At 49.6% G+C, this 18813-nt stretch overlaps 1 protein-coding gene across 1 annotated transcript; it reads left to right on the forward strand.

Annotated features, from left to right (window-relative positions):
- The first annotated feature begins 471 nt into the window (after positions 1-471).
- Positions 472-17964, forward strand: APCDD1L (APC down-regulated 1 like). The gene is made up of 4 exons (XM_066330922.1): positions 472-824; positions 12291-12402; positions 13629-14187; positions 16464-17964. Exons 1-4 carry the CDS (start codon positions 788-790, stop codon positions 17226-17228), a joined length of 1473 nt encoding a protein of 490 aa, XP_066187019.1. The 5' UTR covers positions 472-787; the 3' UTR covers positions 17229-17964.
- The last annotated feature ends 849 nt before the right edge of the window (positions 17965-18813 follow it).

Raw genomic sequence — 18813 nt, forward strand, 5'->3', positions numbered from 1 at the left:
ACAATCCCCTCATGGCGTGGGGATGGAGGACAATCCCCTCATGGCGCGGGGATAGAGGGACCATCCCTCATGGCGTGGGGATGAAGGATGATCCCCTCATGGCGTGGGGATAGAGGGACCATCCCTCATGGCGTGGGGATAGAGGGACCATCCCTCAAGGCGGGGGGATGGAGGACAATCCCCTCACGGCGGGGGGATAGAGGGACCATCCCTCACGGCGTCCCTCAGCGCAGACCCGGCCCGGGCCCCCAGGGGCCTCCACGGCCTCGGGGCCCAGGGCAGCCGCAGCGCCGCAGGTGGGGTGAGCTGGGGCCGGTCCCTGAGGGAGAAGCGCCAGCCCCGAGCCGGGTGCTCGGTCTGTGGTGCCGGGCCGGGGCTTCCCTTCTCCTCCTCCTTCTCCTCCTCCTCCTCCCCCGCGTGTGCGGTGCGCGGCCGCATGTGGGGCGCAGGCGGCGGAGTCTCCACCTCTTCTGGCAGCGGGAACCTGTGGCTGCCAAGCTCCATTAAAGCCATCAGCAGCCGAGGGTACGCGCTCCGCGGAGAAGGCGGGGTGGGCTGCGGTGCTTAATTTTAAAATATATACTTTTCTTTTTTCGCCCCCCCCTCTTCATCCCTTCGCAAGGCTCGGGCAGAGCAGGACGCCCGCGGGCTGAAGCCGGGGTGCCGCCGCCGCGGGCACCGGAGCGCCGGAGGCGGCCCATGGCTGCACCGCCGGGCGCCGCGCCCCGCTGAGCTCCGCGGGCACCGGCGGCGATCGCGCCTCTGGCCGGGACACACAGCGGCCACCATGGTCCGGTGCTGGTGGCTCGCAGGGCTGCTCGTAGGTAGGTGCCACCGGCGGCTGGTGCCGTCCCGCGGCGAGAGGACGGGAGGGCGAGCGGGTGGCGGAGTCGGGGTCGTGCCCTCAGGAGGCTCCCCGTCACCTCCCTCACCCGTCCGGGCACAGTGAAGAGGCAGGAGCGGGCAGGAGGGTGCGAGGAGTTGGAGTGCCACGGGACTGACTTCATGGGGAGTGCAGAGGGACAGCGAGGAGCGTGCAAGAAGTGTGCGAGGAGAGCGCAGCGGACTGGGGAGGAGGACGCAGGAAAATGCAAGGGGAGTACGAAAAGGGTGCAAAGAAGCGGCGAGGAGGGGGCGAGAGGACCGGGATGGCGTGAGGAAGCCGCACGGCGGGTGTCGGTGTGGCCGGCGCCGGGACGGGGATCCCGGGGTGCCCAGACCTGGCAGGAGGCACCTGGCGCCGGGAGCTCCCCGCTGCCTGCCCGGGTCACCCTCGGTGCCCGCCCGGCCCCGGCAGGGTTTCCTCACCCTCGGTGTCCTCCCGGCCCAGGCAGCGTTTCCTCACCCTCGGTGTCCTCCCGGCCCGGGCAGCCTTTCCCTCACCCTCGGTGCCCGCCCGGCCCGGGCAGGGTTTCCTCACCCTCGGTGCCCGCCCGGCCCCGGCAGGGTTTCCTCACCCTCGGTGTCCTCCCGGCCCGGGCAGCGTTTCCCCGCCGTGCAGATGCCGGGAGCTCCGCGGCTCCCCCGCCGCTCGCCGGGGCGGGGACGGGCGGGGAGCGCCCGGAGGGACCCCGGAGCCCCGGGTTGCTGCCCCCAGCTGTGGGACCGGGAGCGGGGACAGAACCCCTGGAGCCTTTCCCGAGTGAGCGCCGTGCGGGATGCCAGAAGCGCTGGCGGTGCTGGGCTGGGGCTCAGCCTCTGCCCCCCGCCCGAGGGTCCCGCCGTGGTCGGGGTCGCTGCCCTCTCCCCAGGGACAGTCGGGCATCCATCCCCTTTGCCACCGCAACTCGGTTCCTGTCCCGAGCGTGGTGCACGGAGAGCATCGAGCAGAGTTTAGCTGCAGGAAGGACTTAGAGGTGATTTTCTCTGGAGTTGGGAATTCTCCCTGGGAGGATCCAGCACCTGCCCTGGCAAGGGACAACCTCACAAGTAGCGTCCTGCTCCAGGGACGTGACGCTGAGCCCCAGCTGTACAGACAGACTCTCGGAGCAGTGCAAGCTGCATCTTTGCGGCTCTCTTTTAGAAAGGCATCTCTCAACCCCACAGCTCTTGGAGCAGTTTCAGAAGAAAAGGTTCTGGCTTAAGAGACCATATGGGAGAACAAAGGCAACTGTGCTGTGAAAAAGACACAAGATGATTTGTGTTTACAACAAGGAGCAGTGTCTGAGGGAGACTCCTCTGCCCTCAGACAGTATTTTCCTAGGAAATGCAAAGGACATCCTTGGTTGAGACTCCTGAACAGAAGGGACAGGTGAAAGGAAGGGTTGGGAGGATGTCCCTGAGGGCCTTGTGCAGTCTGGACACTGAAAGTCCAGGCACCTGGTTCCTACTGCTCTTTCTGCTGCTTAGTTCACTCATCTGAGGTTTTGGGCAGCAAATACCACACTGGCTCCCCTGTCAGGCAAAAGAACTGTGTAGTGACAGCTCTTGGATATTACTTGCATTAAGTGTAAGGGACCAGATTATAGAAAGAAATCTCTGAGCAGGGCACTTCTGTAGAGTTACTTACTGTTCTCCTAACATGGGATCTTTGTTGTGCAATGTTGCAAAATAAAGCTGAGAAATATGAATTCTCTAAGTATCTTATTAGCTCAAGTTGCTCTGCTCAGGGATCTGTTATACTGCATTATGTAACTTAGCTCCCTGAAGTCTAATTAAAATAATTCTTTCTTAAATCCTCATGCAGTTTCTCTTAGTCCAGTCTAACCTAAACTCTCTTCTTCTCGCATCTGATGTCAGTGAAAGAATTTCCATTGATTTCAGTAAGAATGGAAACCGAACCTCAAAATTACAGTTTAAATACCTAAGTCAGACCCAGAACTCATTAAAATCAAAGCGAGCGTTGATTGCTGTGAGCAAGACTGGCATTCTGCATTTTGCATAAGGCTGAACATTAGCATGAGCATGACACCAGTGCATAATTAGTTGAAAAACCACTTTAGTTAGGTAACTGGATCTGACTTTGGAGTCTCCTCCAGAAAAGAATCACTCATTCCTGGAAATGTCCCCAGAGACTTGCTGAGTTTTACCTAAGCTTTCATTAAAGTCTGTGCATTCCAATAACACTGGACTGATATTTTTCATGTGTAGCTTCTCCTACATGGTTTTAATATAAAAGATCTATTCTTGCTTTCAATGTTTATTTTTAAGTTTGAAAGTGACTGTGTTGAGGCAAGATAAGATCACCACTTGCATTCAGTTAAGAGATTAGCAAGAGAATCCCATAAGTGATACAAAAACATTCAGCATAGAGATGTGTGTCTATTTACACAATAATATATCTGTTCTTGCTATTAAACCAACATCATTGTCTTTGGTTCAAATATTTATTTGGGTAAAGTTTACTTAGCTAATTCCTTTTTACCCAGTTGGTGGTTTTTATTCTTCATTTTTCAAGCTGGCCAAAAAAAATCAACAACTAATGTGCTATGCTGGATCGTGTGATGTGACTATTTTTTTCTTTCAATAATTATAGGGTTAGCCACGTTTCAAAGTATATGGATATAGATAAAAACAGGGCTGAGATGTAAAAAAAGCACAAGTGAAAAAAATACGGTGTGGTTTCTATATTTTCCCCACAAGCACAAATTGTTGAGTAAGGAGATTTTCAAAAGCCAGAAATTGCTGTGAAGAAAACCAAAGCTGGAATCCAGTGCTAGGGGAGGCTGCATCTGGCAGAACAAAGTTTGGAAAGAGGTTTTGCTTTCAGTGGGATCCTGTGTTTCCCCACAACAGAGCATATGTCATCTATAAAGACAACACTTTCATGGGTGAGATAAAATCATAAAATCAACTTCAAAATTAGGAAGCACCTAAACAATGCTCTTACACAAGTGCTTTGGTTTTCTTACTCATTTGCTGAGGAAGATAAAGGTTTGAAAGAAGAGAAACTTCCTGATTTTAAGATGGTGTATCTCAGATATAATAATCCCAAGAAGCTGACAGTGAGAACGTGAGAATTTCGATGTGTAACCTTCTTCTGTAGGCTAAGAGTGCTGCCAGAAACTGAAAATATGATTCACAGAACAGCTCCTTTTCTTGCCATTTAAAATTGTGTAAGATCTTAGGGGTTAGTAAGATGCAATCTGTGGGTTTGTTTTTTTTTTCTCTAAGGAGTTAAAAGATCTCGTGGTTTAAAATGCATTATTAGAAAAGTTCTGTTTCTGTGTCTTAGAAAAGAAGCTCTGATAACTATTTGAAATGCCAGAACTTCAGGGTGTTAAGTGATAAGAGGGTTGAAATCCATCACTGTTTTTTGAGTTCTAGCAGGGTGGTGGTGTGATAATTGTGGCCTTCATAGTGGTGTTTTATTGAATCATCAGGGTTTGGATTCAGCTGAAACGGAATGCTGCAAAGAAGCTCAGCTCCTGTGGCACTGTTGGACAGACATTTGGATTGGTGCAGCCTCTACTTACAGCTGGTGTGAGGGGACATAAATCAGCAGAAGTCTCACCACAGAGTGCTTGAAGAGATTTGCTTGAGTTCAGATTTTAAAATAAGACTTTAAACTTGAGTGCATGTCAAGCACTGAAAAAGTTCCCCATGGTTTCTCCTGGGTTAATAAGAAACACTGACAAATGTGTGACATTTTGGCCCTGTCTAACTCCAAGACTGTGGTCTTTGGAAACAGCTTTCTCCTGGCACTCTGGGATCAATGTAGACACCAAGCTCCCCACTGAGACAATTGGATTCACCTTGTTCACACTCTCACTAAATCCACAAGTGCTGGACAGGGCAGGTTATGGCTTGGCTCTCCCCTGTTGATACAAAAACACAATGACATGTTATTTTTAAAGCTTTTCAGAGAAAAAAAAATCATTTTTCCGAGTTAGGCTGCCTGGAAAAGACAGATGAAAATATAAATGGCAGCAAGGTTTTGCTGCAGAAAAGCTCCCAGAGTTTGTTAGTTTTGAGTAGCACAAGTCCTGTTATTAGATTATGCAGCACGTAGGTTGAATGTCAGCTTTGATTTTAGCATCTGTCGGTAGAGTTTAGAAGAACTGGAACACATCAAAACTTGGCTAATGTGGACAGGCAAAACAGTAGACTGAAATTTCAGGCTATCTAGAAACCACACCCAGACCCCAAAACACATGTTAGAAGTAACTTTAATTCTGTGCTCCAGATGAACAAGTAACCCTTTTCTGTGGTCACTTGTGACTCTAAGTTAAACGTGTGTGTATTGCTGGTGTGGGCTCTGGATCAGTTTCCCTCCTTCCTGCAGAGCTTTTTTCCTGAGGATACCTTCTGCTATGACTGCTTTTGAATGCCCTTCTCATCCTTGGCTTTGCAGGAGCCAAGTAGCCTCAGAATATTAGATCCTATTAGATCCTATTTTTATTACTATAAACAGTATCCTTGCAGCAGCGCCAAGAGTCCTGTTGTGTTAGGTGCTAAATAAAGAGAGAACAAAAGGATTGTTCTTGCTTTAGTGGGTTTATAACCTGATTTCCTGGACTTAGATTTTCAGCAGTGAGTGCTTGACATGGCAGGGACCTGCTGGGATTCCCAGCTGTGTCCAGCAGTGTAGTACCTATTGCAGTTGCTTAGGTCTCTACATCCCTAAATGCCTTTATGCATCCAGCCCTCCTTTCTGCTCCCGTGGAGGCCAGGCAGGGATTCTGAAGAGCAGGACAGTGAACAATGTGCTTACACAGGAGAGCAGCTGTCCCCCGTGGGAGCAGGGAACTGGGACGGCTCCATGGCAGTGGGAGACTGAAAGGCCTCTCAGATTATCCCGCCAACTCCCTGCCAAGAGCAGGTTGTTCCCTGCTGAACTAATGCTTTGCTCAATCCCTCAAAATCCTGCCAAGCAAGTGGACTTAGGTTGCCTACTACATTGTGCCTCGAGAAGTTCACTCTGCCATACAAGCCACATGTTTTTTCCTCTCTTCATTCATTCCCAACAGAATCTTTTTATTCGCTGCAAGGAATTCCTGCCCTTCCTTGGTGTTTGTGCTTTGTGAATATTTATAGGCTGTTATCATATCCATCTTGCTCAGCCAGGCTATATGTACTCTGCTCTTTTAATCATCCTTTGTAACCCAATCCCTCCCACCCCCTCATCATTTTTTGTTGTTCTACTCTCAACTCCCGCCAGTTCCAGTTGCTCATTTTGCTTTGGGTAAATGCTGTATTTATGTTAATATTATGTGGTGGGTGGTCCTCTCTGCAGTCTTGGTCCATGTGAGTGATTTAGATGTTTGAAATGAGGTTGACATTTTATAGCCAAGCCATGGCTGATTACTGGTTCTGCTCTTCAAAGCACTCCAGGAAAAAAAATATGCTTAGCCATCACTATTAAAAATGGCCATGATAGCCACTAATAAAGTGTCTGTGCAGGGGTTCAGGGGCATTGCCAAAACTGGCATGAGTGCTCCATACATTCAAAGCAACAGTGTGGCATTAATTTCACGTCCATGTGCTGTTCATTCTGTTGGGTTTCCAACTCAGCTGAATTAAGGAATGTAGATGTAGTATTTGCCATTTGGTAAGAATGTGAACTCTGGTTAGAATTTAACTGAGTCATGATAGTAGCCCCAGGGTGTTGTTCAGCCTTGGACTGAATTGTCTTGCTTTTGTTTTGGAAAACAAATGCTTCCTTCCCCCCATGGGCTGTCCCCAGCCTCTCACTGTTTAGGCACCCAGGGAATTAGAGATCTCACTGTGGTCTCACCTGTCTCACCAAACTGAAATTCAAACTTTCGGCAATTCTCAAGATAAAAAGCCCTAATATCACTTTCCTTTGTTTTCTTTTGGGTTTTGGTTATATATTTACCTGTGTCAAACTTACATGGCAATAGTGATCAGAGTTAAACACAAGTCATGATATTCTAACTGTGTAAATTCTCAGATTTTGGCTCACAGCAGGACCCTGCTCTCAACCTCTCTCCTGTCCCTGGCTGGGCTGCCCAGTGCAGGGCTGGCAGCAGCACGGGCTCTGAGCTACGGGCCACTTACCCCGAGCTGACCACAGTGGCTGGGCCAGCTGGGGCCATTGGGCTGCACGGAACTGCTGCTCTGTTCTCCAGGAAATCTTCTGACATGGACCAGTTTAGCTGTAGAAAAAGCATCGGCTGGTCTGAGTCTGTGCAGCATCTGGGGTGAGAGGAACATGAAGTGAAATGGCTCCCGTCTCTGTCAGGACAGCAAGGATGTTGTGTGTAGAGCTCTGTTGTGGAACCTAAGAGTGGTGTTTTGGCGAGCATCAACTGCAGGAGAGCTCTTGGGAGGGTGGACTCACATCTGGCTCTCATGCTTTGGTTTGTCATCACAAGTCCTCTGTGCCAGATCTTACATGTCCTGCTTGATTCACCTCATTTGAGAATATCATGATCTGTAAGGTCCCTTCCAGCCCAAACCATTCTGTGATCCCCCCTATTCCATTTCTTCTTCTTTCCTCAGAGTGTTTACTGTCAGTTAATGGAGATGAGCATCTTCTGAATAAGGTGCTGATGGCACCTTTCTTGTTTACAGACTCCAGTAGAACTGGGATCAAGCCCTTGAATCCCATTTACAGTGTTAGGTTTGGCTGTCTTTGGGGTAAACAGCCAGAGAGGCAGTTCTAAAAAGATATTTTATTTAAATGTAGTTTATACTGAAGATCTTTGAGTTACTTCTCCTTCCTCCCCTTCCCTACCACAAATCCCATCTGTCTTGTCATCTGTCGCTGGACATGACACTTAACAAGAAAAATACATGATTCCAGGATTCCAAGAGCAAAATATTTACTTCTCTAGTGCCTTAAAAACCTCCAGGCAACTCACCACAAGCCCTTCACTATTTTAATTGTGGATATGAGACAGATCAGGCAGTGTTCACAGCCTTAGAACAAAGCCAGGCTAAAACCAGAGAATGGGATGTCTGAACTCGTTTGCCATTGTGCTAAAAGTATGTGGTGAAAGTATGTTTTGAAAACTTCTCTAAAATCCTAAGCTACTTGGGACTTTTGAGTCGGCCGAGTTTCCTCTTAGGATCTGCAGGATTTCATGTATGATTATGCTCAGCTGTGCAGAGGAAACTCCAGGTGATGCTCTGCAGTGATAGTTCCTGGGTAATACAGTTACTGTGCCAGCCCTGAGACATAACTGAGAAACATTTAGTGAATTCAAAGCATTTTATGAATATCGTGAACTGAGCACCAGACTGGAGAAAGAGCTAAAAGTGAATATACCCATTCTACAGACAAATAGGAGAAGGGATGAATAATAGAAACACTTTTCCAGAAACCAAGCAGTGCTCCAGTGAAAGCACTGGCATTCTCCCTCAACCACTTGACCACATTCTGGCTTCAGTTCAGGGAGGCATTACTAATCAGGAAAAATGCTCATGCACTGGCTTAATTTCAAGCACATGCTTAAGTTTCACTGAAACCAATTAGACTTAAGCATGTGCTTAAGTCCTGTCCTGAACTGTGTTGAGTTTGCATATAGGCAGAATGCAATGTTCTGCTGTGATACAGTTTTCCATCCCCAGTGGGTTATATTTAAGTTTTATAACTTTATAATATTATAATACAAAATTTATCTCTTCCCACAGAGCTGTTCTCTTGGGAACGTCTTTTTCTGAGTGAATTAAAAGCACCACTAACTTAATCTCCACACAAATGCAAGAAAAATTGATTTGCTAAATACAACCATTTTGTTTGCTTTTAGAAGAATGCTTATTCCTTTGGTGGCCAACCCAAAATCCATTCTGTGTGCTCTCAGGAGAGAAAAATGCTGAAGAAACACTGTTTTACTGTGTTAATGAAGTCTGTGTGGAAAAGTATAATTCACTTATGCAAAATATATTGATACATTTCTTACCATCTATTTCTTTCCAGTCTGAACATTCCTCACAAAATATCAAAGGTTTTATGTCATCTCTAAATGAAGAAATGTGTAATGCTCCATGACTTCAGGCCCTGATCTTATCCCTGTGAATGGGTGACTAACTGAAACATTAGAATTATAAATGGGAATGATAAATTCTGGCCATAGGAGGCAATAACATGTAACAGATTAAACAATCTAGCTCTGGAGAAGAGCTGATCCACAGTAACTAATTTGTTGCAAACTGTAATATATGCATTTTCTTCTCCATTTATGAAGAAAGAGATGTGTGACTCAACTTTGCTTTTTTCCAGAGTCAATCTGCTTGGGGGAGCACAAACAGGATTTGTTTCCAAGAAGGAATATGACAGCATTTTTCTCTTGGTTGATAGTTTTTTCCTTTAGAAGCGAGCAGTGGCTCTGCATCTGGAGCACACAGCACTTGTGTAGCACAAGGCTCTCATTTCCAGGCTTGGCCATTGCCTCGGAATCTTTCACCCTAATTTTACCAACAATTTACTGTGGGGAGAATTTGAGAATTTCCAGCTCTGCCCTTCTTATCACTTGATGCCATGGATCTGATTTTCCTTAGCATGGTTTACACAGGTGAGGGTTGGAATAGTTGGTCTGCAGTTGCTGCTGGTGCTGTCTGCTCAAGGCTTGACCCGGTTTGTGCTGATTGCAATGATGTTTTCAGCCCTGCTGCTCCTGACTGCCCGAGTGCTTGTGCAGCCCCCTTGCTCCGAGGCTTTGGGCCGGTCTTTGGGCTGCAGCACACACCAGAAATCTGGGAAAAGCCCCTGTTTTGTCTAAGTGCTGAGCTGGGGAGCTCTCTGGAAATGCTTGTGGTTAATGGATGCAGATGACGGCAGAGTGAGCGAGGGGAACAGATCAGTTAGACATTTTTTTAGGTTTTCCTGTGAATGAGGATTTTTGTCTTGAAGATGAATTGTGAATAATTCCTTCCTCCTGCCTGAGAACTCTATAGACCAGTTAATTTGTGTCTCTCTTAAGACAGAGGAGCTGCTCTGATGCTCTTTACCAGGGGCTGAGTAACAGAGTGGCACATGAGTGACAGCAGCTTTATGCTGCTCTTGGAATAGAGAAGTGCTCTAACTACAGATTTTAGGTCTGAGACTGAACTTTTCCAGCTTGAAAGGATGTTTGGATCTGGTGGGGCTGGAGTATTTGAGAGAAAAAAAAAGCAGCCACAAAATTTGGACACAAGCCAATAGCTTTGGGTTTGAGGATGCATCCAGCTTGGAGTCTTGTGCTCAATTTAGTAAGACAAAATCCTTAGGAATTCCCATAATATCAAATATTTACATTCTGGAGACTTTTTTTTTGCTTTTCTTTTCTTTCCCCATGGAGCTTCATCCCGATTATAAAAATTCCCTTTTGTATTGAATGTGTCAAAATGCAGTGATTGCACTGCCAAAGTGTCTTTGCTCCCAAACAATGTAGACTATTAGTGTTTCTGCCAAGAGTAGCACCAAGGGTTCAGTGAGATATTGAAGCTTCTGCTGCAATAAACACATGCAGAGCTCAGTTTGTGAGTTGACTGGGTAATATTGTGTATATTTTATAGCTGCAGTCTGTATATCTATAGACTGCACTGATACCCCTGGAGTCTTTCTGCGGTTATGGGCAAGAGTATATCTGACCCTTATGTCCATTATTACCGCTAATATAAATACAATTATTTTTTAATTTACTGTATTCTCTAGGATAATAATCTTGTGTTTGTTTGAAGTGTGGTTCACTTTGGACTGCCCTTGTTCTGATGACTTTCCAATACTTAGGCCTCTTAGGGCAGTCAAATGAATCTTGGCGTATTCTGCACTGAGTTTAAAGAAAAAGCCCTGGGAGCAGGGAGCACACAGGACCAAAGAGAAAAGTCATGGCAGAGCTGGGATGAGGATACAGATCCCCAGCTCCTAATGGCTCTTCTAAATAGGCACTCATGGGGCAGCCTCACACATGCTGCAGCTGCCAAATTAGAGGTTTAACTAATAGCAGTGGGTTTTGTAATCCCATATTTTCCCATTTTCACATGAAGAATCACAGGAACTGCATTTTAGGAAGCACGAGTGCAAGCAATTGTGTAGGAGTTGGCTGTGCCTGCTCGCCTCGTCCAGCCCTTAAGGATGATAAGAACAGTTAAGTTGTAAGAACTGTTTGCGAGCAGACTCACAGCAGTTGTGAATCTGCTCCCAAAAGAGCCCTGAACTCTTATAATTTGTCTGCAGTGCAGGGTGAGGTACCAGAAAATGCAAGTTTGGTTGTCCTGGCCTTTGGGTGCTACTCTCCTCCTTCACTGGGGGCTTTCCTTTCCATGTGTTTATTCCTTTTGTGAGAGTTCAGGCTTTGTGTGTTTAAGACTATGCAAATACATTTCAAGTGACCTGTAAAACCTTCACAAATGGCAGCACCATAGTGAAGTGACTGAATTTGTCCATCAGATAAAAGTCTGAAGTTACTGAGTGGGAATCCCTCTCCTTTTAGAGGGGATTTAGTGGGACTCCCTCTCTGGGAGCCTCTGACTTGCACAGCAGACATTTAATTACCAAATTCCCACTTGACTTGGTCCGGGGCTTGTATATTGTGACTCTGTGTCTTCATCTCCTTGACTGAGGCACAGGGTGTGCAAACCTTTCACATCCTCGTGCTGTGGGAAGGCGACACAGAGATGTTGGGTCTTTTGTTCCAGCTGATAGACAGTCTGGAAAGCAACCTGTGTCCTAGCATTGGTATAAAGTGAATAAAATTGGCTTCAAAATGTCTAGCACACTCCTGGGTAAAATGCAAAGTACAGCTGGAACAAACGAACCCCATCTGGGCTTCATAAAGCCCTGGCTGGGCTGAGCTGCACTGGGACCAGGGTCAGTCGTACCACGGAGAATCAGTGGGGTTTCAGGGGGTGCTTCACCCACAGCTCATTCCATGGTGCCAGGAAGAGGGAAATCCCAAGTTTCTCAGAGAAGCAAGCCCGCAATGAGCTCCACAGAGTGCTTAAGTAAAGAGTGAATAATGTAGGAATATATGTACATATGTGTGTGTGCATGCAAAGGTCTTCAGGATTTAGCTGAGTGTTCACACATTCCCTAAGCCAATAACATCCGTTGTTATGGGAAATGAGGTAAGTGACAGAATTACTGTCCTTATGGCGGGCGACAGGCGAGGCCAGCGTTCCCATGCTGTAATTCCCCGCTCCAGCCACTGCCTCAACAATACCATGAGAGGGGGGCAACGCGAACAAAGAGCGCTCGCTTTTATTTGAAGGTTTCATCTAAAAACCAGTTGGACTCAGATGAAACTCAAGTCGGAAAACTTGAGCGAAATAACAAACCGCGTGTGCTTAGCTAAGAGTTTTCTCTGAGCGATGCCGCCGGGGGTCCGTTCTCCCCGCGGGGGCTCGGGGGGCTCCGCTGGCGCTGACCCCGTGTCCCCGTGTCCCCGTGTCCCCGTGTCCCGCAGCCTGCGCGGCCGCCGAGCCACACTGCCACCAGCAGCTGCGCCACCTGCAGGACAGCGCCGGGATCGCCGCGCGGCTGCCGCCCCGCCTGGAGGGGCGCTGGGTCTCCACCGGGTAAGGCACCCCCAGACCCCGGGTAAGGCACCCCCAGAACCCGGGTAATGCACTCCCAGACCCCGGTAAGGCACCCCCAAACCCCGGGTAAGGCACCCCCGGAACCCGGGTAATGCACCCCCAAACCCCGGGTAAGGCACCCCCAGAACCCGGGTAATGCACCCCCGGAACCCGGGTAATGCACCCCCAAACCCCGGGTAATGCATCCCCAGACCCCGGTAAGGCACCCCCAGACCCCGGGTAATGCATCCCCAGACCCCGGTAAGGCACCCCCAGACCCCGGGTAATGCATCCCCAGACCCCGGTAAGGCACCCCCAGACCCCGGGTAATGCACCCCCAGACCCCAGTAAGGCACCCCCAGACCCCGGGTAATGCACCCCCAGGTAAGGCACCCCCAAATCCCGGGTAAGGCACCTCCAGAACCCGGGTAAGGCACACCCTCAGAACCCGGGTAAGGCACCCCCAGAACCCCAGGTAATGCACCCCCAGACTCCGGGTAAGGCACCCCCTAGACCCCGGTAAGGCACCCCCAGAACCCGGGTAAGGTAGTCCCAGACCCCAGATAAGGCACCCGAGACCTTGGGAACGTGCCCCTCTCCCCTGTCAATGCGCCCCTAAACCCACAGCAAAGACACCGCATACTATGGGAAGGAACATCCTCTCAACTTGCCCCCGATTCCCAGGAACGTGCACTTAACACCCCGGGTAATCACTCCGTTCTCCTGGGAAGGCACCCCATCCACTGGGAATGCATCCCCAGAGCTCTGGGGGACCTCAGAATGGACCCCCAGAGGCCCCAGCCCCTCAGCGCAGCTCCTGCCCACGCCTGGTACAGCAAACTGCCAGGCAACAACAAGAATTTCCTTCTCCCCTTCCCCAAGGCCCCATTGCCATCTGGAGGAGGGCTGGGACCTCTGGGTGCCCCTGGAGCCTCCTGCTATTTCCCATCGGGGTGCAGCTCGAACGGGCAGAGCAGCCCTGATTCCCGCTGCCCTCCGGATGCTTCCCTGTGGATGTGCATGAAGTGTAACACCCTCAGCCCATCACTCCCACTGTCCGGTAGCAGATGCCCAGACTGTAAAACCACCCAAGGGCGGCCACATGTGTGGGAGGCTCTCATCCACGATGCTGCTCCCACCTCTGCTCTCCCCTCCCCTGCACCCCGGCTGCCCTGCGAGGGATTTCCCCCCGTTCCACCGTGGCTCAGCGCTGCCTTTCCCCGCAGGTGTGAGGTGCGGCCGGGACCCGAGTTCCTGACCCGATCCTACCTCTTCTACTCCAACCGGCTCTTCAAGGCTCTGCAGTTCTACTACTGGGACCCCTCCTGCCGCGACCCCTCCTACTCGCTGGTCATCAAGGGCAAGCTCCGCCTGCGCCAGGCCTCCTGGATCACCCGCGGGGCCACCGAGGCCGACTACCACCTGCACAAAGTGGGCATCGTGTTCCACAGCCCCAGGGCCATGCGGGAGGTGGCCTCCTGGATCAACCAGACGTCCGGCGAGGGCTGCCGCGGGTTCCTGCCCCCGGGGCGCTCCTGGGCGCCCGGAGCCTTGTACGAGGTGCTGAGCGCCAAGACGGAGCGCGACTGCACCGCCGCGCTGGGCTTCGCCATGCACGAGCTGAGCCTGGTGCGTGTGGAGAGGCGCTTCCAGCCCCTGCTGCAGCCCCAGCAGAGCGGGAGCCGGCTGGTGGAGGAGCTGTACCTGGGGGACATCCACACGGACTGGGGGGAGAGGCTGCACTACCGCCCCACCGGCTACCAGCGCCCCATGCAGAGCGCCCTGGTAAGGACGGGGCCTTTGCACGCTCCCCTCACTGCACCAGCAATCCCTGACTGTTCTAGTGGCCCCTGGCAGCACTTGGCCCCCTCAGTCCTAGGGACACGCAGGTGCAGGGTGCAGGGGGATGTGGGCTTCACCCTCTGCCTTCCTGAGAGAGCAGGACCACGGTGGCTGAAAGCAAAACCAGCACGGGAAACAAGCCTGCACTGTCATGGGCCTGGATAGCTTTTGTTATGGCCGTGTTTTCCTAGGAAATGCACTTTCCTTGTTCCCTGCAGCAAAGTCAGTGAAGGCTTCAGGCTGCACGTGGTTAGAGCCTGTCTGCTCTGCCCTTCGTCTGCTCTGCCCTCTCCTTTGCTCCTTGAAGTGTGCTCCAGGCTGAGGGGAACAAGGGATCTGCCATTAACTCTCAGTCTTTGGTGTAATGCCAGTAGCACAGGAAGCTGCCCCCAATACAATGATGTTATGACACACAAATCAGATTTCCATTTGGAAGTACGTAAAACTGAGCAGCAGAGTTGGTTGCCTTTTATTCTAGTTTATTTTCTGTTTTATAGCAACTTAGTTTAGTCCCAGGAAAGCAGCTTTCCATCTGAATCGAAGCTGATCAAATCAGAAATGGTGGAGCGGTGAGATGGGGTGAAAAACCTCTCTGAATTATCCCAGATAGAAGGGAAATAAATGGAAAAAAAAAATTTGGGGCAACATTTCCCCACACCCCGAACTACACCAACTGCACTTCGAAAAGCAGAGCAACACCCCTGTCCCTCTCAAAAGTAACATTCTCCAATTGGTTAAACTTGTGTTATCTTGGGCCAAAACCATATATATGAGCAAAACCAGATGGTAAACATAAACACTTTTAAAAGTTAATTTAAAACCAAACCTAAAGATACTGAAATTCACTCTCTGAATGCAGCCCTGTAATTAATCAGCCAACAGCTCTCCAATGGACCTGCACATGATGTCACCACTTGGCGATAATTAGAAGCTGCCATACATTAGAAATAACTTCACACGACTGGTTTAAGCAAGTAAGGGTTTTGCTCCATGTCTGTAGTAATAATTTTATTGGGCACAGGATTTTTTTTCTTTTTCCTTTTTTTTGGAAAAAATTTTATTTTCTGTGAACTGACGTCCATTTGCCTGTGCTGGTGAGTTACACAGCTTTGTCAGGAATTATTTTTTACTTTCTTTATGAAAATATCACTCTTTTTTTCCCTTAAATTTATATCTGTTTTAAAGAAACCCATTCTCCCCAAATTACCTTTCATTATCAAAGAATTTCCTGCCTAAGGAGAGCATATATATTTGCCAACTTCTGGGATTATTTAGCCATAATGTACTGTGTACTGTCAGCACTCATTACTGTGACAGTAGCAGTAAAGCAAGCTGAAAATGACTAAATTACAGTAGACTCCAATCAACTTGCATGTAAATTACCCACCCTACAGTTAACTACTGAGTTATTTAACCTTCTTGCCTATGACAGTTCAGTAAAGATTAGCTCGTGTTCTAGAAAATTATATAATGTTCCAACCCTGCTTATTTAAAAATAAATCAGTTGTGATATATGAAGTACAAGAAAAATTTCCAAGCTACACAAAACCCCCGCTGGCACCGGCTCAGGGGCAGGGCTGGTTTGACTCAGAGCTCGGCACCGGCGGGGAGGCGAAGGTCAGGGCTTCATTCTGCAGAGGGTTCTTTCCTTCTCCCGTCCTGGCTGCTGCGAAAACCCCACGTCCCCCTCCCGGCTCTTCCCGGTCCTGCCCCGCATCGCTGGATGTGGGAGCACGGGCGGAACACCTCGGGCTGTGCTGGAAAAGCCGCAGCTCCAGGAGCTCCCCGACAGCTTCCTTCATTCCCAAAAACCGCGGCGTTTTGTTCAGTTCTGGCACTGCCCTCACCCTCACCCATGGAGAGCTGCCGGGAACCCCCTGGCTGTCCCGAGGGAGCGTTCCCCGTCCCGGAGCGGCTCTGCCCTTGCCCTGGGCTCGCTGCCGGGCTGTCCTCAGCAGCCCCAGCGCGGCGCGGGGCACAGCCCGCTGTCCTTCAGCTACCAGAATAGCAAAGAGCAGGGCAGCGCTTTATCTCCCTTAATCTGCTCCGAGCCTCTGCCAAGCTGCCCGCAGTTCCGCACCCTGCTGTGGGCGAGGGGAGTCGCAGCTTTTGAAATATTCTGGAAGGGTTTTTTTTTTTTTTTTTTTTTTTTTGTATTTTTGGTTTGGTTTTTTTTTGCTTCCCAGTTGCAGAACTGTTATTTTTTCTGTCTCCTGCAGCACCACGCGCACCCTTGCCCGGCGTGTGGGCTTATCTCCAGGGCCGATGAGCATCACCCCCCGATCCTGCCCGCCCGCGCCCCGCGGCCGATGCAGCTCAGCGGCAGCTGGGTCAGCACCCGCTGCGAGCTCCGCCCGGCCGTGCTCTTCCTCACCAGGTTCTTCACATTCCACGGCAACAACCACACCTGGGAAGGGCATTACTACCACTACTCCGACCCGCTCTGCAGGCAGCCCACCTTCACCATCTACGCCTCCGGGCACTACACGCAGGGCATCCCCTCCTCCAAGGTGCGGGGCGGCACCGAGCTGGCTTTTAAAGTCACCCAGGCTCGGGTGACGCCCATGGACCAGGTGACGGTGGCGATGCTCAACTCCTCGGCAGCGGGAAGCTGCGGCTCGGCGGGCTCCTGGAGCGCCGGGGTGGAGCAGGATATAACACCCACGAACGGGTGTTTGGCTCTGGGCATCAAGCTGCCCCACACCGAGTACGAACTGTTCAAAACGGAGCAGGACACGCAGGGGCGCAGCCTCCTCTACATCGGGGAGCGGCCCACGGACGGCTCCAGCCCCGACAGCCCCGACAAGCGGCCCACGTCCTACCAGGCCCCTCTGATCCAGTGTGCTGCAGCCCCAGAGGAGTTCTCCAACTACATTAGCCTGAAATACGTGGGAAGAAAGGATGCCAATGGGATCGAAGCACTAAAACCTTTGCCTGTGGCCTTTTTATTGTTTATAGCACTTCTGTTTTTAAGATGGGACTAGTTATCTCTTCAGGTACAGCGCAGAATTCAGATAAATCTTGGTGCTAGCGTGATTTTTATTTCCTTCAAACGAGCACATCTGGAATCAGTTTTACTCAGATTTGGAAACACTTTTTAAAAACACCCAACAGTGAATGAAGCCAAGGAGATATGCCTGACTCCACACTGTTTGTCCTGTGGCTTTATTGCCTAATCTCCTCTCTTTGCGTGCAAATTTAATGTAGTGACACGGATGCACTGCACATTGCAACAGATAATTCAGCAACATGAGGGGGGAAAAGAGAGACATCAATTAAAATTGCTGCTTTGAGCTTTTGACATTGCTAAGATTTAATCAAGAGCTTGATTCAGATGTAATTCAAACATCCGAAGTGTTTGCTGCTGAGTTTCTTTGAGGTTAAGTTCCCTCCCATCACACTCCTTTTTGCTGTTCATGCAAATTTAATCTGCAGAGTCAGTCAGCAATAAACAGTCAGCAAGTGTTCTTGAGAAGGGCACGGTTCACATGCCTCTTGCAGTTCACAGATATTTTCTGCACTTTGCCTGTGTATGTCACACACAGGGACCCACAGCCAGTCTTTGCACTTGGAGATGCCCAGGACAGCCCTCACAGAGGACTTGACTCTTCCACCTGCCCCTGGGCATAGATTACTGTAGATGGAAAACACTTCTGTGCACACCAGCTCCAGGCCTCAGCGTTCCCTGCAGCACTGCTGTTATCCCTCCTGTGTTACCCCAGCTCTGGAGACATCAGCAGTGTCCCCGTGTCACTGCTGCTGTGCCGGGCACAGGCACCATCACCACGAGCTGTGGGAAAGGAAAGATCCCCCAGCAGCCTTCTCAGGCCATGTATTTTCACTGCCTCCTCATTAGTTACTGGCACAGCAGTTGTTAATCCAGCTCTCCTCTCAAAGTGTCACTTCCAGCCTCGTTCCTGTACAGATGTTTTATAAATCTGCCTCTGGTGAACAATGAGCTGAAGAGATTGCTCAGATCAGACAGCACAGTCAGGTCAAACTGATTCCTACTGACAAGCAGGACAAACTATGAAATTATATTCCCTGTCTGCTGCAGCTAAGCATCATATAACTTCCTCAAGAAGCCCTTCTCCAGCAGCTAAATCCTCTCCAAATAAGCCTATATATCTTACCCACAAAAGGTATTTTGTTAAAGCAGCTATGCAATAGCCACCTTCTTAATGCTGTATTTACGAACTTGCAGCTTGTACTTAGATAAATTATGGGGTTTATAACACAAAAATACTTTGGGGGGATCTGTACATTAATAATTCAAATGAGATGCTTATTAAATGCATTACAGTTGTGACATAAATGTTGTCAGCATGTTCACATGTTCCAGGCATGACCCAGTATTAGTCATGCACATAAACAGTTCTACTCAAAGGTGATCACAAAAGGGCCAGGCTTGGCTGCCTTGCCTTGGGTTCCCTCCCTAATCCCTGGAGACTTCAGCAGGCAAATCCTATTTGCAATCTTGCTGGTTGTGCTTTGTTCCCTGCTGCTACATGGAGATCCAGGGGTAACTGGAAGTGATCTCAGAGAAGGTGGTGTCTCCTTGGGGATATT

The sequence above is a fragment of the Sylvia atricapilla genome, chromosome 16 (genome assembly GCF_009819655.1).
Source record: "Sylvia atricapilla isolate bSylAtr1 chromosome 16, bSylAtr1.pri, whole genome shotgun sequence".
Lineage (NCBI taxonomy): Eukaryota > Metazoa > Chordata > Aves > Passeriformes > Sylviidae > Sylvia > Sylvia atricapilla.